General features: G+C 37.6%; 1 protein-coding gene across 1 annotated transcript in view; it reads right to left on the bottom strand.

The window, feature by feature from the left end:
- Window positions 1–2368: 2368 nt before the first annotated feature.
- LOC128593310 (uncharacterized protein KIAA1671-like) overlaps window positions 2369–22630 on the bottom strand; it is a 46150-nt gene continuing 25888 nt past the window's right edge. Inside the window, exons 4-6 of the mRNA XM_053601231.1 lie at window positions 13906–13988; window positions 6639–6775; window positions 2369–2481 (exon numbers count right to left, since the gene is read on the bottom strand). Coding sequence (XP_053457206.1) covers window positions 13980–13988 — 9 coding nt within the window. The 3' untranslated portion in view covers window positions 2369–2481; window positions 6639–6775; window positions 13906–13979. The remainder of the gene's footprint in view (window positions 2482–6638; window positions 6776–13905; window positions 13989–22630) is intronic.

Genomic DNA, 22630 nt, shown 5'->3' with positions numbered 1-22630 from the left:
ATTTTAAAATAAAAAAAAGAGAAAGAAAAAAAACAACATTAAGACGTTCTTGCCTTCAAAGAGGCAGAAGAAACAATATACAAATATAGGTAACAACAAAATTATTACTACTGTCTCCTAAAGATACAATACTGCTTTTTCCTTCTTTTCTTTTCTTTTTTTTTTTGAGACAAGAGTCTCACTATGTGAGGCTTGGAAGAGTGCCGTTAAATCACAGCTCACAGCAACCTCAAACTCTTGGGCTTAAGTGATTCTCTTGCCTCAGCCTCCCAAGTAGCTGGGACTACAGGCACCCGCCACAACACCCAGCTATTGTTTTGTTGCAGTTGTCATTGTTGTTTTAGCTGGCCCAGGCCGGGCTCGAACCCACCAGCCTCGGTGACTATGGCTGGCACCATAACCACTGAGCTATGGGCACCGAGCCAATCCTACCTTTTTCATTGTAACTCTCTGTTGACCTTCTTGAAAGAGTACTCTACTCCAAGGCCCCATACATTATTTTCTCTTTACTCCTCTAAAATGGAACTTGTACCCCTCTACTAGTAAAAGTTGCAACCTTAAAAGTAATTAGACAACACAGGGACAGGACTCAGGTCTTATGTCTAACCAAGGGAGGCAACACAAGACAGCATGACCCAGCCTAATTAACTTTAGAAGAAAACAAAAATTGACCTCCTAGCTACTGGAATTCAGCTCATACCCCAAAAAGGAGGGGGATCCACAATCTGTCTCTTGATTAATGTTTTCCAAAATGACCAAAGCAAGATGCTGGCATTTGCTGATAAGGAATGTGGCTGCAAAGAAACCAAACCTATCTGGATCTAACCACCTCAAGCTAAACAGCCGCTCACACTGGCTTTACCCGACTTTCCCCTCATTATTATCTCATTTTAATGCTAAAAACCAGGCTTGGGGTGGAGATTTAAAATGCTAATGGGACATACAACACACGTAATAAAACTACATAAGCACAAGAAAATCTCTACCTCTACCTGGATACACATCACCCTTTTCCTGCCTCTTTATAACTCTCCCCTCCAGGAGCCAGACTGAGGATTTTTCCTCTGTGCTTTGTCCCTTGTGTTCAAACATGAGCCTCAAAAAAGCTTTGCTTGTGACTCTCCCTTTGCCTCTTAATGTCTATTCCAGGGAGAGCCCATGGGCCTGCAATGGTAACAAAACAGTGATATCCAAACCACCAGATCCAAAACCTTTTTCCATATTCATTTTGTGTACCTTCTTGCTTCTCAGGGCACTCTATTTTCTTGGTTACCTTCATACTTACTTCCTCATTATAATTTGTCTCTTGTCTTTTCAACCAGCCCATTCTGGTTGTTTGCTGGCTCTCCCACTTCCTTTCAAATTTTATTTTCAGCATATAGGAATACCACGTATGCAATATTTATTTGTTAATTAAACCTCAATAAAGCTAGAAAAAAAGGAAATATATATCCCATATTAGACATGCTTAGTTTGAGTCAAGGCAGTCAAGGCAGTTATGAATTTGGGAACGTCAGCTAGGGCTAAAAAGGTAAATTTGAAAGTATGAGGGACACTTACACAAATTTTGATATTCACAAAAACCAAGAAATGTAAAATCATTTTGATTACCACCTGTACTTTCTCAATATAGTCACTGTAACAGTCTGTGCACCTGTGTATTCTTGTAAACCATTTGTGAAACCACTCTTTTCACTCCTTTCACTTTTGTAGATGTGAACAGCTTCGACGGGGCTGGAGAAACTTCTTCCATGTACACACTTTTTTACTGTGGGGAACAGGAAATAATCACCTGAGGCCAGGACAGGACTCTGTGGACTCCAGGAACTAAATGGCGATGTCAGCTGTGTGGGCAGATACATTGTCATGGTCGAAGTTAGTCCCCTGAACTCCTGTTCTTATCTGCTATTCCTGAAGCTTCCCAAAAACTTTGGGTAGGCACATTGTCGTGTACCACTGTGCAGTGACAGTCCTTTGTTCCTGCAGAGGAACGGATCCAACATGACTGCTTTTGGAGAAGAAAGTTGCTGCTATTTTCTTCCCAGCACTTCAGGGCCACTTCACCTTTGTTGGTGGATTATCATTAGGAAAAGAAATCCACATTTCTGATGCTTATTCTCTGGACCAAACTAGTAACTCCAGGTTTCATCACCAGTAACAATGTCAGAAGCGCATCTCGACTTCCCTCCATCAGACGTGGCCGGCGTTTCTTCACACCATTCAGTGTGGATGTGCTTTTGCTCACCTGTCAAAGTGTGAGGCATCCATCGGGATGAAACTTTACCAACTTCAAGATAATCTTGCAGGATTTTAGACGTCACCGCTGATCCAATCTGTAGTGCCACTTCAGCGTCCTTAAATGTCACTGGATTGTTTTCACGAACCATTTTTCCACAGTAGCAATGTTTTCCTCAGTCACAGCAGTTGCTGGGTGTCCACGCCTTTCCTTGTCTTTCAGCAAAATTCGGCCTTTTCTAAATTCTAGAAACCACCAAAAATTGTCACATGGGAAGGAGAAAGGTCCTGAAAGCCTGTTATAAATGCTCCAAACTCTGAGATTTTAACCCACTTTTAAAATCGTAGAAAATCATCATGCAAAAGTTCTCTCTTCCCATCTACACAGCTGATGCCTGAGTGCCTCTTGGATGGAAAGAAATGAAGCCCTCCCTGCAACACCAATAAAGTGAGCAAGCTAGAACTCGCATGGGTATCTGAGAGGATGCTGCTGTCAACTGTATTTCTTGGAAATGAAATAATGGACCATAACACAGTCTCTCTCAAAACTTTCATGGTAACCTTCATATACCAGGTTGGGCAATTAGGTTCATGAGCTCATTCTAGAAAAAGTGCTATATACCTCCTTGCTGAATATCACTACAGTCACCTTTAAAGTACTCCACTTGGGAAGATATGCCCCAATGCCAGTGCCTCGTCCCCACTTCAAAGAAATTGAGGAACTCTTTTTCTGGAAAGATCATTAGAGCTGTCATTGTATGGCACATAAAAACATGCAACAACAATAATGAACACCACTCAGCAAACACTGCCACATGTTGACATAAACACAACTGTGGGACACTAAAATACCAAAGTTAGGAAACCTGCCAACGTTGGTGGCAAGTTCGCAAACTTAATTTTTAGACCTCATATGACAACCGCTCTGATGGTCATTCCAGAGAGTTCCCAAATTGCTTTGAAGGGTGGACTAGGCACCGGCATTGGTATGTAGCTTCCCAAGGGAACTACTTAAAAGGTGATTTTAGTGATTCAACAGTGAGGTGTGTAGCAATTTTTCTAGGATCAGTTCACGAACTTCTCAGACCAATGTACGTGTACATTGTGAAATGACTACCACAATCAAGCTAATTAACATATCCATCACCTCACAGTTGTTTTGGGGTTTGTGTGTGTGATAAAAACATAGAAGTTCTGGGGGCAAGACATGATTGCAAAAGGGACTTTACCTAACAAATGCAACCAGTGTAACCTGCCTTATTGTACCCTCAATGAATCCCCAACAATAAAAAAAAAAAAAATAGAAAATCTACTCTCTTGGCAGTTTTTAAGTATATAATATACTATTATTACATATAGTCACCATGTTATACAATAGATCTATAGATTGAATTTATATAATTTCTAAAATATCAATTTCCCCTCTTTATTAACCTATTTCTGTGAATGAGATCAGTTTTTTCCTAAAGATCCAGTTTGAATCTTTGGAGTTATATATGGTCCCACTTGCTCCTCAAAAAGCATTCCATCACCACCGCCATTCCCATTTAGATGCTTTTTATCCAAGTCTGGACACCCACAAATGCCTGCTGAATGTTTACTCTACCTACACTCTGTCCCTTTCACACAGCAAGGCATGGAAGGAGTATTGCTCAAAACACTTTTATTTCGATGACTGAAACATGATTCTGAGGTAGGAATACGCAACTCCCTCAAAAGTGGGTATTTTCGAATTGTGGAGTAGGAAAGAGACAAAACTGAGCTAAAGAAAAGCTTTCTCTAAGTGAATTGGAGCAAGTGCATACTCCTTTAAGTTTAACAGCTTACGGTGAGAATTGTATGCTTGTTTTATTTAGCATACTGAGATTCCAAGTACTACTCTTCTAATAATAAACCCAGGATAATGCTATCAGACTAATCTTCCTTCATGGTCACTTTTTAACATGTTCTTCTCCTGTTCAGCACTTTTAGGAGTGCTCTCCCTCTCTCTGTCATCCACAGCTTCAAACTCAAACTCCTCGCCTCAGTAGTGCAGGCCTTCTACAAGCTGGTTCTAAGAAACTATTTACTTCTGTCTCTCACCACTGCCTCATTTTTGAACTCTCAATTATGGGCATGCCCAACCTTTGGGGACCTGCTTATTCTTTTTTCTTTTTTCTTTTTTTAGAGACAGAGTCTCACTTTGTCACCCTCAGTAGAGTGTTGTAGCGTCACAGCTCACAGCAACCTCTAGTTCTTGGGCTTAAGTTGATTTTCTTGCCTCAGCCTCCCAAGTAGCTGGTACAACAGGCACCTGCCCCTGTGCCCGGCTATTTTTTGTTGTTGTAGTTTGGCCAGGGCTGGGTTTGAACTCACCACCCTCCATATATGGGGCTGGTGCCCTACTCACTGAGCCACAGGCACCACCTGGAGCTGCTTATCCTTTACTGATTCCACCACTCACCTGACAACCCACATGCTTCTCTGTTTGGTTGATTACTGTCATATATATGTATGTGTGTGTATATATATGCATATATCCACATACCAAACTAGGTTGGAACTTACCAGAAAACACTTCCTATTCCTTGAATGTCCTACACACAGCAGATAGTCAGTTACTATTGTTCCTGATATGCATAATACATAGTTGCTGTGTAACATGATGTTACATTTATGTGGCATTTCATGCTTTTCAGTGAAATTTAATGTTTATTCTTTCAAACTCAATCTAGCCAAAACAGCATTCTTTTTTTTTGGCAGTTTTTGGCCGTGGTTGGGTTTGAACCCACCACCTCCGGCATATGGGGCTGGCGCCCTACCCTTTTGAGCCACAGGTGCCCAAAATAGCATTCTTAATTTCCTCTTCTCTTCCTAATCTATTTACCCCTCCATTAGGTAAATGATGCCACTGATTATCCCATGGGTCATACCTATCACTCAAAAGTCACTCAGTTCTTCTCTGTCCTTCTCATTCTGTATCCTCTGCACCCATGGGCTCTGACAGCTCTGACTCTGAAATCCACCTTCACTTCTCTCCATTGCACTGCTACCTCACTACACCAGTTCCTCGTTGATTTCCTAGATTCCTCTCTAGTCTCTACCACCTACTGTCCACACAGCAGCCAGGAGAATCATCTGCAAATATAAACCAGACCTCATCACTCCCTCCTTTCAATCACTCCAACAGTTTCCTGCAACAGTCAGAATAAATCCGAATGCTTTACCATGGTCTATCTCTGCATACTGGGCTCCTGCCTACCTTTTCACTTCCAAGTCCTATTGTTCTTCCTCTGTATCACCAAGTCTGGACATCATGGTTGCTTTGCTAACCTGCAACACACCAGGCTTGATTCTGCCTTAGAGCCTTTGTACATGCTGTTTCCTGTGCCTAGAAAACATTTTGCCCCAGATCTCTAAATCTACATTAATCACCAGCCTGCCCACCCTACCACTTTCAACCATATACATTGTATTTCTCTTTTCACTTACCTCTACCTTGCTCATATATTTACTTGTCTATTGATAATCACATCCCCCAAGTCTCCTCAACATGCAGAACTAACTGGCATTTTACTATTGTTTCTCCAATGGCATAATACTTCCTGGCATATAATAGAGATAAATAAATGACTTGAATAAATGAGTAAGTGATTACAATTTATATACCCAAAATCATTTTATCATTTTATAGATAGAGAAACAATTTCAAAACTATTAAATAGTTTTACTCAAAGTTACTCAGTGTGTTAGAGATAGGGTCAGAACTCAATCTTCAGGATCTTCAGGATCTAAGTTCAATATTTTAGCTATTATACTATGATGCTAAAATATGATTAGCTTTAAACCACTTTAAATAATTCTTTTAAATGATTAAATCCTTTTAATAAATATGGTAATATTTTTAATAAAGATTCTACTAAAAATCTACTGTTAATTGAACCATTATATCAAACTTAGAACAAGTGAAAAAAATAAATGCTATCCCACATATATATTTTTTCTTTCTTACACATTCTAAAAATACATATTATACTCAGACATTATATATTTACATTTGATAAAATCTAGAATGCAAAGGCAAAGCATCTAATAACAGCTTACATTATATACACACATACAAAGCTTAGATCCTTAGTCCTTTTTATTTTTCTCCCAAGATCACCCTTTTAAATTCCCCATAAAGTATCCATCCCAGAACCTTAAGATGAAGCATTAAGGTATATTTTAAAATTCTGTTAATTTTTTGAAGAAACTTCTTGATGAAACACTATTGTTTAAAAGGTAAACAATAATGTTAGAAGTGCTTTTCTTTCTTTATAAGTTAGAATACAAAAAGCCCTTTTATATATAGTGGCCATAGAAACAATAATATCACTAGAGATGCCCCCTTAAGGTAGACCCTTGAAAAGATTTAAACATACCCTTTTAAAAGCCATTCATTGATGGGTGTGATTGATAAAAGCTGAAGAAAAAGCCATATTGCTGCTGGGAAGAATGCAAGTGTAAAGATCTGAATAAGCAGATGCAGTTTGATATGCACCAAAGCACTGGTCAGCTCCTGGAAAAAGGAAGGACACAAAATAAAGCCAGGTAAGAAAGCTAACTCTGAAAAGACATTGCTACTCACATAACATCACATTAAGTTAGCTTTCCAGTCTTTTCATAGCTGAAATTTTTATCTATAAGTATATGCATATGATACAATTTCATGATGATTATATTTTTGTGTAAAATTTTTGAAGTATTCTAATTTCCTTCAAATATATAATACAGCCTAACAATTCAGACTTGTAATATTCTGGACTAGGACTAAGCTAAACCTTTACAATAGTATAGATTTGAGGATTGTTGACAATATAAGCACACGTGTATGTTTATCTGCATAAAAAAATAAATCTTTTAAAAAACTTATAACAGGACCTATCAAATTTAAATTAAATAATCAGTATTTATTATATCAAACCTATCAGGCCTCAATGTGGCAAGATGCTATGGAATCCATAAATAATTGTTTAAATGTTTTCTTCAGTGATAGTCTCTAATTCAAAATAGCTTCCCCTCCATGATCTACTCACTAGATTCTTTGTGAGCATTTGCTGAATACCAGTTATATGCCATGACCTGAGCTTATCATTTTATTTTACCTGTTATCTCATCAAATCCTCATAATAACCCAATTAAGTAGATAATATTGTCTCCATTTCACTGATGAGGAAATTGAAGTAGAGATACTGTCCAGTACAGATCAGAATTAAACTTACTTGGGGCATGCTGCTTCTTATATTGTATGACATTGCTGCCCCAAGAGGGGAACAAATGTACATTAAACATGATAATCCAGGCACATGTTATGAATCCGGTGGCTAAAAAGAATAATTGGGGTTCAACTATATATAAACTTTAAAACATTTGCATTTGAATTAGTGTTATGTGGCTATTCAAAGTGCAGTAGAAAAAGTACAGTCCTTTAAAAAAAGCCAGTAGTCATTACAGCATATTCAAAGATGCTAGAGATTCACTGGTTATAAACATTGAACCATAATGGCTCCCTTAGTTGAAGTGAGAGATTCAAGAGATCCTCAATTTCAAGGACATTAGCCTAAATTTATCAGTTTAATAGACAGTAGGTTAACCCAAACTCATTCGCTAATTGCCACGTTCTGAAATCTGTCTCACAGGTTCCCACTATCTCCCTGGGTGGAGACATATAAACAGTTACTTCCTTTTTGATCATATGACATCTCTAATGACACCTAGAGAATTTCTGGCAATCTGTGTCTAATTTAGGACCGCTGGGAGATGTTGGGCCTACCAGAAGCCATATTAGGCCCTCAGATTAAGAAAAAGAAGGTGCTTGTGGCTCAGTGGGGTAGGGTACCGGCCCCATGTACCGAGGGTGGTGGGTTCAAACCCAGCCCCGGATGAATTGCAACAAAAAAATATCTGGGCATTGTGGTGGGTGCCTGTAGTCCCAGCTACTTGGGAGGCTGGGGCAAGAGAATCACCTAAGCCCAAGAGCTGGAGATTGCTGAGAGCTGTGACGCCACAGCACTCTATCGAGGATGATAAAGCAAAACTGTCTCTACAAAAAAAAAGAAAGAAAGAAAAATAAGCCAACCTTACAATTAATCTGAATTCTTTTTTTGAGACAGAGTCTCACTGTGTCACCCTCGATAGAGTGCCATGGCGTCACAGCTCACAAGAACCTCAAACTCTTGGGCTTAGCTGGGACTACAGGTACCCGCCACAACACCCAAATATTTTTTTTTGTTCTTGCAGTTGTCATTGTTGTTTAGCTGACCTAGGCTGGGTTCAAATCCACCAGCCTGGGTATATGTGGCTGGCGCCCTACCCACTGAGCTAGATAAAACTTGAACAACAGTAGACTTTACCTAACAAATGTAATCAGTATAACCTAGCTTCTTGTACCCTCAGTGAATCACCAACAATAAAATAAATAAATAAATAAATCTTGAGCAAAAGTAGTTCAGAGAATTATCAACAGTCTTGAAACCAAATTTCATTTAAATATACTCAGAGGAATATGATAAATACGAAATAAATATTAGCATTTCTAAAAATCATAATAAAATGATTAGCTAAGTCATTTGCATATAATTCTGATAGGAATAGAAAACAGCATAACTTTTCTGAAAAGCAATTTGGGAATACATAACAAGGACTATAATATAATTCACATTTTGGGGCCAGGTGCGTTGGCTCATGCCAGTAATCCTAGCACTCTGGGAGGCTGAGGCAGGTGGATTGCCTAGATCAGGATTTCAAGACCAGCCTAGCCAGAGTGAGACCCCATCTCTAAAAAAATAGCCAGAAATTGTGGTGGGCACCTGTAGTCCCAGCTACTCAGGAGGCTGGGGCATGAGGATTGCTTGAGCCCAAGAGTTTGAGGTTGCTTTGAGCTATGACACCACAGTACTCTACTGAGGGCAACCAAACGAGACTCTGTCTCAAAAGAGAAAAAAAAAAGTAAGTACATAAACATATATGTACTTTTATACTTATATACCATATATATATATAATCTGGGTGGCCATAAAGTTTTAAATTACACATGAACTTGGTGGCCACCCTGTATATACATATAATTCACATTCTGGGGAACCCAAAATTTCATGTCTAGGTATTTACACTAAGAACATAAAAGGCAGTTACAAACATATATACACAGAACTAATCATCATAGTCACAACGTTATCTATTAAAACAAAACCTGAAAACAAATGCCCAAATGTAGGAACATAATTGTTGCAGTTGCCATTGTTGTTTAGCCGGCCCGGGCTGGGTTTGAACCCACCAGCCTGGGTGTATGCGGCTGGCGTAAAAGTTAAAGTATAAGCAGATGTTGATGAGGATGTGGGAGTACAGTATCTCAGTCCTACTTCATCAATAAGAGTGTAAACTGGTCTAGCCGATGGAGAGCAATCTGGCAACTCCTTCCTTCATTCAGAAAATACTTACTAAGTACATGCCACCATTCTAGGTACACAACTTAAACTACATATGTCGTTTGACCTGGTAATTCTACTTCTAGGAATTTATCCTTCACATATGTTCCCAAATGTGTGAAATGACATATTTTTAGGTTACCCTTTACAACATATTAGTAATAGCACAATCTTATAAATGTCCATCAATAAAGGATAAGTAAATCATATTATTACACACCCATACAATAGAATACTATTTCGTATACAAAAAGAACCAAGGTTCTTTAGGTGTTGATATGAAACACTCTACAAGATGTGTTTTTTAAAATAAAGTAAGATAAAGCACCAAACATAAAATACTAAAATTTGTAGAGGGATGGATACACATCTGTATGTGTCGCATAGAATATTTTTGGAAAGGTATACGGACGGTATACGGAAATTGTTAACATTAGTTATCTACAGAGAAGAGAACCAGATATCTAGTGAAAGGATGAAAGGAAGATTTATCATATATATACTTTTCTACCTTTTAATTCTGAACTATGTGAATAAATCATATATTCATAAAAGGAAATAATTATTTTTATTATAAAATATATAGAAAATTAAATAATATCAAACTACACGAAAATTATTATACAATGTTACATGAAAAATATGAGCAAATATATGCGTGTATGTGTATATGTCTGCAAGTTCGTATACACACATACATACATATACAATTTTACTTTTTAAAATGAATATGATGAATATTTTATTTCTAAAAAAATTCTATATATAAGATATTTTAGGGAGGTGGAGGGTCACGGTGTGTGACACACCTTTTGGGGGTGGGACACAATCATAAAAGGGACTTTACCTAACAAATGCAATTAATGTAACGTGGTTCTTTGTACCTTCAATGAATTCCCAACAATAAAAAAAAAAGATATTTAGAAAAAAGGACTAAAAAACACATGAATGTTAATAACAATTATTCTTTCTAATCTTAAAAAGGACTAAAAATCACATGAATGTTAATAACAAGTATTCTTTCTAATCTTTCCATAATTAGTAAATATCACTTTTATAATCAGAAAAATGTTATAAAAACTACAATGTAGATAGAAAATGCTAGCTGACTTAATAAATGATAATTAGAAATTGATATTGCATCAGAATGTGGTAAAGGACTTAGCAAAATGAGTCTCAACAACCTACCATAGTAGGCCATGAGGGGCTTCTTCAACAAAAGGAAAGTGTTTCTATAAAGGTTTTCATGACTTAAAGAAAAAAACAATGTATTATCTTTTCCATGTCTTCTTTATACAACCATAAAGATGAAATCCAGTAACAATGGAAAAGAAGAAGCAACTAAACTCTATAAAATCCAAAATAGGATTATTCCATATGATACTATTTATTTCATAAACCTGGGTAGAATTTAGGATCATAAATAAATGCCATCAGGAATGATGGAAAAGTTGCCTCTGCATAACAGTTTGTTTATTCACATGTAAAACAGGTCAAATTCCATTAAAATAAACTTAAGGAGACACTCCATATACTGTACTGATTATACCAGAGTCTCACTGACAGCATCAAGAATTGCTTAAAGCCAGGGCTCTGACTAGGGCATAGGAATATTTTCATTACATACCAATTTCCTTCCTAACCCTTATTTGACTTCAACTGATTCACTTTCTGAGAGTCAGGCTCATAGCTCTGGGCTTGAAACAAGCAGCGTAAACCCAAGTTAAGAATTTGCCATATTTACTTTTCAACTAATGAGATTTAAAAAAAATACTCTGTTTAGAAAAATAAAGAAACATGTATATATTCTGCCCCACTCAGGACCCATTTTCAGGCCTTGAGTCTCCTGCTCATCTTAGTTTCCATTCCCAGGGCCAAGCCTAGTGCCTGTAGCCATGGCGCTTAATTGGTATGTATTTAAATGAATGGCCCCTACCACAGTCTGTTATGTGACAAACCTTCTGAAACTGTAGGTTTGAAGTTAGCTAAATGTAAAATAAATTTTAAATGTGACCTTATAAAACAAAACATAATCTCAGAAACCAATTTCAACAGGTATTTCAAAAATGAATTATCAACTGTCATAAAACTGAAGATGTAGCATTACATTAGTACAGTGTCCTTTATAATTTTTACAAATAAGCGAAACAAATTTTAGAATACACATCATTAAATCAACGTACGAGTAATACTGTAGAAACATTCAATATAAATAAACTTGAATAAGATCAACATAAATGCTTCCAAATAAACTTAATTCAATAATAATTTACAGTCTTCTGTATGCAAAAATCCACTATCCTAAGACCTCATAAGATACACAAATCATAGTCCATGCTGCAATTAATTTAGGATTACTACCTAGAAAACAAATAACAAGATTACTATCTTCTAATTTGTAAGTTAGGTTACCCAGGAAATTAGTAGAGCTTAGAGATGACTTAATACAATGATGCAATCTAGGACATCTTAAGTTAAATGGCTTTTGAAAATGACTTGATGGGAGCTCCAGTGGCACAATTTAGCTCATGGTACTTACATGAAAATGACTTAACATATTAGTCTGAAAGGGCCTTTGATGGAGGAAATGGCTTTGATGGTTACTTAGATACCATGATAAACCAGGAGATCAAGGCACTTCATCATTACATCCAAATTAGTGGGATGACTCGGAATGTTTCTTAGGTGCTTACAAAAGAAGTTGGTCCTCAGAGAAATGCTGAAAGCTGTGACATTCTTCCTTCTTTAATTCCTACATCCCACAAAGTTGGCTGCTTTACAGAATAGTGTTAAGTAAGAAGTGAAGGAGAGAAATCAAGTCTCTTGCCAGCTTTCCTATGTCATAAGTAAAAGCTGTAGCCATTAAGCAGCCACCAGGGGACGTAGTTTGAGCAACGTCCCAAGAAGAGGACTTAGAGGCAGCTGTTCCACAAAGAACATAAGCCAAGTGCAGCAGGAAGACCTCCCAGTAACTATCCTCCTGCATCACTCTGCCTCACATTGGAGAACCAATATTAGAACTCGGGTATTGACAGAAAAAGCTTGTACCCAATAACCACTAATCATGGTCCTCTCATATCAATACTCTTTACAAAAACTGGGATTTGACATATTTAGGAAATCCCATCTTATTCCAGTTTTTCCAGAAGAGCAGTAATTAGTAAGAATACTTACAATTCCTGAAACAAAATTCATCAGTTGTAGACACTACACACTAATCCTACATGTATCAAAAAAACTCCCCCAAAAAGATTCATATCAATATACAGAATACATAAATTCAATAAAATAATATTTTTTCCATCTTGCTACTAGGGTGATCTAAGGAAAAGGTAACTAAATTAGTGTTCATTCAAATCACAATGAACCAGAATGAATAATGCTGAGCCAGAATGTTAAGTTTTAAAACCATTTTCAAAAAATATCCTTCTTACAGTAAAATTTCCCTATCTACATAAGAATAAGCCCATTAGAATAACTTTATGTAATTTCTTCAAAAGCAAATGGTTATTTCTTCTCTTTTTTCTTCTATTGTAAGTCAAAAGAGACTCTTAAGATCTACTTATTTTTCTCTCCCATGTGAAAAAATATTTAGATTTCTTTACTTCCAAGAAAAGCCTAGGTTCAGTGAAACCTGGATCAGTAAATAACATTATCCATATTGTCTATATGAGATTTGGACTTGGCATGAAAAAATACCAATATTTAAATTAATTAGTTAATTATTAATTATTTATTAATAGACATGCTAAGGAAGGATATTTTTAAAATAAAAATTATTAAAAGTTATGACAAAATAAGCATTATTTGAACAGCATGGGTCCTGGGGAAAAAAGATAGATCCACAGAAGTTATAAAAACCACAACTAAACAACAGCTCAAATGTGCCCAAGCACAGTAGTCACCAGGGTAGGAAGACATGAAAATGCTTCAGTTCAATCATGTATTAAAAACATACTCATTATAACCACATCCTCAGGGTCCATGCTGCCAACCATAAAGTTTTTATAATGTGCACATGTAGAAATGAAATAAAAGTCCTTTGCACACAACGCTACAAGTCCTTCAAGATAACCTGAAGTCCAAGTTATCTTCTGTCACAGGGAAACCTTCAGATTATAGCTAATTATAGCTATAACTGCCTTTATGAAAGGACCGTGAAATTTCAAGTACAAATTAAATTTTTCTCCCTGCTTTTCATGTGCCCCACCGGTGATAGTACCTCCGTTTTTAATGATAGTCCACTGTTAACGAATATTGTTGCAACAGCAATGTAGGATATAGTTATTTCTGGCTTCAGTGGTCCTAAAAAGAGAAAAATGAGTTATTGTTAGAAAAAATTTCCAGTAGATAACTTGGTATAAAAGTAGAATCTATTACAGGACAACAAATGGCACTTTCCATTTTAGTGTTGCCTCTAGTGTCCTCTCCTGACAGAGGTAAGCTTTTGTGTAACGTAGCTAACTCCAGAGAGGATTTTCCAAAGGGCAAAGACCACGGCTGTCTGGTTTAGCATAGCATCCTCAGACCAGAAAATCAGCACATAGGAAAGCAGGGAGGTAACATAATTCAGTGCGGGTGCTAATTATATCTATCATGGTATCAGTGCTTATATAACAATCAAAATACCTCTGAATCCAAAGAAGAGAATCAATGGAAGGAAGTTCCCTTCTCTTTAGCAAATATTACTTTCTTGCTTCTTCCCAGAAATAAAAGCTTATAATCATGCATGTACTCAGTATTCATTCTAAAAATACTTATTGAGCACTTACTATGTGAATGAGATAATACATGTAGAGTACTTAATAGTATATTGCTATGATTATAATTACTATTAAATTGTTCCAGGCCCTGGGGATACCATGATGAATCAGACAGGCCTGGTCCTTACCCTCCAGGAAATTGGGTTATTTCCACGGCAAATGTGTCAATACTGTGAGAACAACAGGGGCAATCCTGACATTTAAAGTATCATTTCTAACTTGCATACAGTTGGGTTTAAAACTTAAAATATTATCCAAAGAATTTTTTTTTTTTTTTTGTAGAGACAGAGTCTCACTTTATGGCCCTCAGTAGAGTGCCGTGGCATCACACAGCTCACAGCAACCTCCAACTCCTGGGCTTAGGCGATTCTCTTGTCTCAGCCTCTGGAGTAAGCTGTGGCTACAGTTGCCCACTATTTTTTTCTTGCGGTTTGGTGGGGGCTGGGTTTGAACCTGCCACCCTCGGTATATGGGGCCAGCGCCCTCCCCACTGAGCCACAGGCACCGCCCCCAAAGAATATTCTTTTAAAAGACGGAGGTCTAAAAAACTGACTTTTACACTTGTATGAGGTCTATCAATTATGTTCATGAACTCGTCCTAGAAAAAGTGCTACATTCCTGAATATCAATTATTACAGTCACCACTGAAGTACTCCCTTTGGGAAGCTATGCACCAATACCAGCCCCTAGTCCACACTAGGTCCACCAGCAATTTTGGAACTCTTTTTCTGGAATGACCATCAGAGCTACCATTGCATGGCACACAAAAATAAGCAAAAATAACGAATGTCACTCAGCAAGACACCACTACATGTCAATTCAAACACAGCTGTGAGACACTAATATACCAAGGTTATGAAACCTTACTGAGTTGTTTGTAGAGTGCTGCCAACATAAGAACAAGGTGAAGGGTAGACTAGGTGCTGGCATCAGTGTATAGCTCCCCAAGGGGAGTACTTGGAAGGTGACCATAGGGATACTCAACAAGGAGGTATGTAGCACTTTTTCTAGGATGTGTTCACAAATTTAATTGTCAGAACTGTATATCAGTGGTTCTCTTGCAGTGACAATTTTGCTTCCCCACAGACATTTGGCAATGTTTGGAAACTTTCTTTGGTTATTTTCACTTGCGGATATGGTGTGCTACTGGTATCTAATGGGTAGAGATCAGGAATTCTGATATACATCCCAGAAGGCACAGAACAGCCCCTCCAACACCAAACTCCCATGTTTAAAATGTCAATAGTACCAAGGCTGAGAAATCCTGATATATACCAGCATAGAATCCAAGACATTCTCATACTTGACACTCTCTACAGTGCTCTTATACTGGATTGAGTAGTGTCCAGCTCCAAAATTAATGTCCGGTCCACCAGATTTTGTGAATATGACCTTTTTTGGAAATAGGGTCTTTGCAGATGTAATCAAGTTAAGATGGGGTCTTGTTGAATTAAGAGTAGTTGCTAATTCAATGACTGGTACTCTTACAAAAAGGAGAAAATTTGGACACATAGACACGTACACAGGGAAGATACCATGAGAAGACAGAGGCAGAAAATGGAGTTATACTTCCATAAGCCAAGGAATGCCAAGGATAGCTGGCAACCACCACAGGCTACAAGAGGCAAGGAAGAGTTCTTCCCCAGAGCCTTTGGAGGACATCTTGACTTCAGACTTTTGGCCTCCAGAACGTGAGAGAATAATTTTCTGTAGTATTATGCCACCTGGTTTGTGGTAAATTGTCGCAGCAGCCCTGAGAAACTAATACATTCCCTAAATAAAACAAGACCATAATCACAACTCCTCCATACCCTCAAACCCTCCACTTACTCAGTAAATGGATAGAAGACCAAGCTCAGGAAGAAAAAAATCACCATTTATGCATTCAACAAATATTTACAGAACACCTACTACGTCTTAGGCATTTGAGGTAGAACAGTGAATAAAAGAAACAAAGTTAATTATACTCTACTCTTAATAGATTTGACATGTACCCTTGCAATATAAACCATAGGTGAGGTCCCACCCATTACTCTCCTTCCACCAACCTCCTCCCTCCCCTCCTTCTCTTCCCTCCTTCACTGGGGACTATAGTTGTGTTTTATCTTTCATATGAAAGCGTGGGTGATTATATATTGATTTCATAATAGTACTGAATACACTGGATAGTTTTTCTTCCATTCTTGAGATACTTTACTAAGAAGAATATGTTCCAGTTCCATCCATGTAAACATAGAAGAGGTCAAGTCTCCATCTTTTTTTTAGGCTGCATAATATTCCATCATATACATATACCACAATTTGTTAATCCATTCATGAGTCGATGGGCACTTGGGCTGCTTCCATGACTTGACAATTATGAATTGGTTAAGCGGAGAGTACAAATGTATTAACACAATAATTAAGTGAAGTGAAGGTTATGTTAACCAGTTTGATGTAAGCATTCCAAATGGTATATAAAATCAGAATATTGTACCCCATAAATGCATTAATGTACACAGTTATGATTTAATAAAAAGATTAAGAGGTAAAAAAGAAATAGAAACAAAGATGTCAGAGGCGGAGCAAGATGGCAGCTGAGAAACAGCTTCCTTGCATCTGGGCACCGTGAGTCTGGGGATATAGGACTCCAGGCATCTCTGGCTGGTGGGATCTGCCTATCATCACCCCTGAGAGGATATAGGGAGTCAGCGAGAGACTTCTGGACCCCAAGAGGAGGACTAAAACAGTGGAAAACCGGCAAGTGGTCGCGTGTGTTCAATCCATCTAAACCCGCCCGCAACTTCCACAGGCACGAGAACTTAAAGAGCAAGAGGAAGTGAAACGAAAATTAGGGCAAGGAAACAGATTAAAGAAATCACCCATGAGGAAGAATCAGCAGAAAACTCCAGGCACCATGAAGAACCAGTCCAGAACAACCCCGCCAAGGGACCATGAGGTAGCTACTGCAGAGGATTCCACCTATACAGAAATGTTAGGAATGACAGAAAGGGAATTTAGAATACACATGTTGAAAACAATGAAAGAAATGATGGAAACAATGAAGGAAACTGCTAATAAAGTGGAAAATAACCAAAAGGAAATCCAAAAACAGAATCAAATCAGAGACGAACGATATGAAGAATATAAAAAGGATATAGCAGAGCTGAAGGAAATGAAACAGTCAATCAGGGAACTTAAAGATGCAATGGAAAGTATCAGCAACAGGTTAGACCATGCAGAAGAAAGAATTTCAGAGGTAGAAGACAAAGTTTTTGAGATAACTCAGATAGTAAATGAGGCAGAAAAGAAGAGAGAGAAAGCAGAACGTTCACTGTCAGAATTATGGGACTTTATGAAGCGTTCCAACATACGAGTTATAGGAATTCCAGAAGGGGAAGAAGAATGCCCCAGAGGAATGGAAGCCATACTAGAGAATATCATACAAGAAAATTTCCCAAATATCACCAAAGATTCTGACACACTGCTTTCAGAGGGCTATCGGACCCCAGGTCGCCTCAACTCTAACCGAGCTTCTCCAAGACACATTGTGATGAACCTGTCCAAAGTCAAGACTAAAGAAAAGATTCTGCAAGCTGCCAGGAGTAAGCGCCAGTTGACCTACAGGGGCAAATCCATCAGAGTGACCACAGACTTCTCTAATGAAACTTTCCAAGCAAGAAGACAATGGTCATCTACCTTTAATCTACTTAAACAGAACAATTTCCAGCCCAGAATTCTGTACCCTGCTAACTAAGCTTAAAAATTGATGGAGAAATCAAATCATTTACGGATATACAAACATTGAGGAAATTCACCACAACAAGACCAGCTCTACAGGAAATACTTCAACCTGTTCTGCACACTGACCACCACAATGGATCAGTAGCAAAGTAAGAACTCAGAAATGAAAGGACAGAACCTAACCTCCACACTGATGCAAAAGATAAAACTAAGCAATGGACTCTCACCAAATAAGACGAATAGAATACTACCACACTTATCAATTATCTCAATAAATGTTAATGGCTTGAATACCCCACTGAAGAGACATAGATTGGTTGACTGGATTAAAAAACACAAGCCATCCATTTTCTGTCTGCAAGAAACACACCTGGCTTCAAAAGACAAATTAAAGCTCCGAGTCAAGGGTTGGAAGACAATTTTTCCGGCAAATGGAATTCAGAAGAAAAGAGGAGTTGCAATCTTATTTTCAGATACATGTGGATTTAAAGCAACTAAAGTCAAAAAAGACAAAGATGGTCACTTTATATTGGTCAAGGGAAAAATACAACAAGAAGACATTTCAATTCTAAATATCTATGCACCCAATTTAAATGCTTCCAGATTCTTGAAACAGACCTTACTCAGACTGAGCAATATGATATCTGATAATACCATAACAACAGGGGACTTTAACGCTCCTCTTACAGAGCTAGACAGAACCTCTAAAGAGTAATTAAACAAAGATATAAGAACTTTAAATGAGACCCTGGAACAACTGTGCTTGATAGACGCATATAGAACACTCCACCCCAAAGATAAAGAATATACATTCTTCCCATCACGCCATGGAACATTCTCCAAAATTGATCATATCCTGGGACACAAAACAAATATCAACAGAATCAAAAGAATTGAAATTTTACCTTGTATCTTTTCAGACCATAAGGCACTAAAGGTGGAATTCAACTCTAACAAAAACGCTCGACCCCACCCAAAGGCATGGAAATTAAACAATCTTCTGTTGAATAACAGATGGGTGCAGGAAGAAATAAAACAGGAAAAATTAACTTTCTTGAGCATAACAACAATGAAGACACAAGCTACTAAAACCTGTGGGATACTGCAAAAGCAGTTTTGAGAGGAAAATTTATCACGTTAGATGCCTACATTCAAAAAAACAGAAAGAGAGCACATCAACAAACTCACAAGCCATCTTATTCAACTGGAAAAAGAAGAACAATCTAAGCCTAAACTCAGTAGAAGAAAAGAAATATCCAAAATCAAATCAGAGATCAATGACATTGAAAACAAAAGAATCATTCAGAAAATTAATGAAACAAGGAGTTGGTTTTTTTTAAAAATAAAATAGATAAACCGTTGGCCAGACTAACGAGAAATAGAAAAGTAAAATCTCTAGTAACCTCAATCAGAAATGATAAAGGGGAAATAACAACTGATCCCACAGAGATACAAGAGATCATCTCTGAATACTACCAGAAACTCTATGCCCAGAAATTTGACAATGTGAAGGAAATGGATCAATATTTGGAATCACACCCTCTCCCTAGACTTAGCCAGGAAGAAATAGACCTCCTGAACAGACCAATTTCAAGCACTGAGATTAAAGAAACAATAAAAAGCTTCCAACCAAAAAATGCCCTGGTCCAGATGGCTTCACACCAGAATTCTATCAAACCTTTAAGGAAGAGCTTATTCCTGTACTGCAGAAATTATTCCAAAAAATTGAGGAAGAAGGAATCTTCGCAACACATTCTATGAAGCAAATATCACCTTGATACCAAAACTAGGAAAAGACGAAACCCAAAAGGAGAATTTCAGACCAATCTCACTCATGAATATTGGTGCAAAAATTCTCAACAAAATCCTAGCCAATAGATTACAGCTTATCATCAAAAAAGTCATTCATCATGATCAAGTAGGCTTCATCCCAGGGATGCAAGGCTGGTTTAAGATATGCAACTCCATAAACGTTATCCACCATATTAACAGAGGCAAAAATAAAGATCATATGATCCTCTCAATAGATGCAGAAAAAGCATTTGATAAAATCCAGCATCCTTTTCTAATTAGAACACTGAAGAGTATAGGCATAGGTGGCACATTTCTAAAACTGATTGAAGCTATCTATGACAAACCCACAGCTAATATTTTACTGAATGGAGTAAAACTGAAAGCTTTTCCTCTTAGAACTGGAACCAGACAAGGTTGTCCTCTGTCACTTTTACTATTCAACGTATTGCTGGAAATTCTAGTCAATACAATTAGGCAAGACAAGGAAATAAAGGGAATCCAAATGGGAACAGAGGAGGTCAAACTCTCCCTCTTTGCTGATGACATGATCTTATACTTAGAGAACCCCAAAGACTCAACCACAAGACTCCTAGAAGTCATCAAAAAATGCAGTAATGTTTCAGGATATAAAATCAATGTCCACAAGTCAGTAGCCTTGGTATACGCCAATAACAGTCAAGATGAGAAGCTAATTAAAGACACAACTGCCTTAACCATAGTTTCAAAGAAAATGAAATACCTAGGAATATACCTAATGAAGGAGGTGAAGGACCTCTATAAAGAAAATTATGAAATCCTTAGAAAGGAAATAGCAGAGGATATTAACAAATGGAAGAACACACCATGCTCATGGATGGGAAGAATCAACATTGTTAAAATGTCTATACTTCCCAAAGCAATCTACCTATTCAATGCCATTCCTATCAAAATACCAACATTGTACTTTCAAGATTTGGAAAAAATCATTCTGCATTTTGTATGGAACCAGAGAAAACCCCATATAGCTAAGGCAGTTCTTAGAATAAAAATAGAGCTGGGGGCATCAGCACAGCAGATTTTAGTCTGTACTACATAGCCATAGTGGTCAAGACAGCATGGTACTGGCACAAAAACAGAGACATAGACACTTGGAATCGAATAGAAAACCAAGAAATGAAACTAACATCTTACAACCACCTAATCTTCGATAAACCAAACAAGAACATAGCTTGGGGGAAAGACTCCCTATTCAATAAATGGTGTTGGGAGAACTGGAGTCTACATGTAAAAGACTGAAACTGGAACCACACCTTTCCCCACTCACAAAAATTGATTCAAAATGGATAAAGGACTTAAATTTAAGGCATGAAACAATAAAAATCCTCAAAGAAACCAAAGGAAAAACACTGGAAGATATTGGCCTGGGGAAAGACTTCATGAAGAAGACTGCCATGGCAATTGCAACAACAAAAGTCAACAAATGGGACTTCATTAAACTGAAAAGCTTCTGTACAGCTAAAGAGACAACAACCAAAGCAAAGAGACAACCTACACAATGGGAAAGGATATTTGCATATTTTCAATCAGACAAAAGCTTGATAACTAGGATCTATAGAGAACTCAAATTAATCCACATGAAAAAAGCCAACAATCCCATATATCAATGGGCAAGAGACATGAATAGAACCTTCTCTAAAGACAGACGAATGGCTAACAAACATGAAAAAAAGTTCATCATCTCTATATATTAGAGAAATGCAAATCAAAACAACCCTGAGAGATCATCTAACCTCAGTGAGATTGGCCCACATCACAAAATCTCAAAACTGCAGATGCTGGCGTGGATGTGGAGAGAAGGGAACACTTTTACACTGCTGGTGGGACTGCAAACCAGTACAACCTTTCTGGAAGGAAGTATGGAGAAACCTCAAAGCACTCAAGCTAGACCTCCCATTTGATCCTGCAATCCGATTACCGGGCATCTACCCAGAAGGAAAAAAATCCTTTTATCTTAAGGACACTTGTACTAGACTGTTTATTGCAGCTCAATTTACAATCGCCAAAATGTGCAAACAGCCTAAGTGCCCACCAACCCAGGAATGGATTAACAAGCTGTGGTATATGTATACCATGGAATACTATTCAGCCATTAAAAAAATGGAGACTTTACATCCTTTGTATTAACCTGGATGGAAGTGGAAGACATTATTCTTAGTAAAGCGTCACAAGAATGGAGAAGCATGACTCCTATGTACTTAATTTTGATATGAGGACAATTCATGACAATTAAGGTCGGGGTGGGAGGAAAAGCAGAAAGAGGGATGGAGGGAGGGGGGTGGGGCCTTGGTGTGTGCCACACTTTCTGGGGGCAAGACATGATTGCAAGAGGGACTTTACCTAACAATTGCAATCAGTGTAACCTGGCTTATTGTACCCTCAATGAATCTCCAACAAAAAAAAAAAGAGAGAGAAAAAAATAAAGATAAACCTGAACCTAAATTGGAAACCAACAACATAAAGTCTCTAATCAAAGCAATGATGGGAATAATAGCAGATAACTTTTTTTTTTTTTTGAGATAGGGTCTATCTTTCACTTAGGAAAGAGTGCAGTGGCACAACCATAGCTCATGGCAGCCTTGCACTCCTAGGCTCAAGTGATCTTCCCACCTCAACCTCCCAGAGTACTAA

Source organism: Nycticebus coucang, chromosome 9, assembly GCF_027406575.1.
Source record: "Nycticebus coucang isolate mNycCou1 chromosome 9, mNycCou1.pri, whole genome shotgun sequence".
NCBI lineage: Eukaryota > Metazoa > Chordata > Mammalia > Primates > Lorisidae > Nycticebus > Nycticebus coucang.
This window is presented reverse-complemented; position numbering and strand designations above follow the sequence as displayed.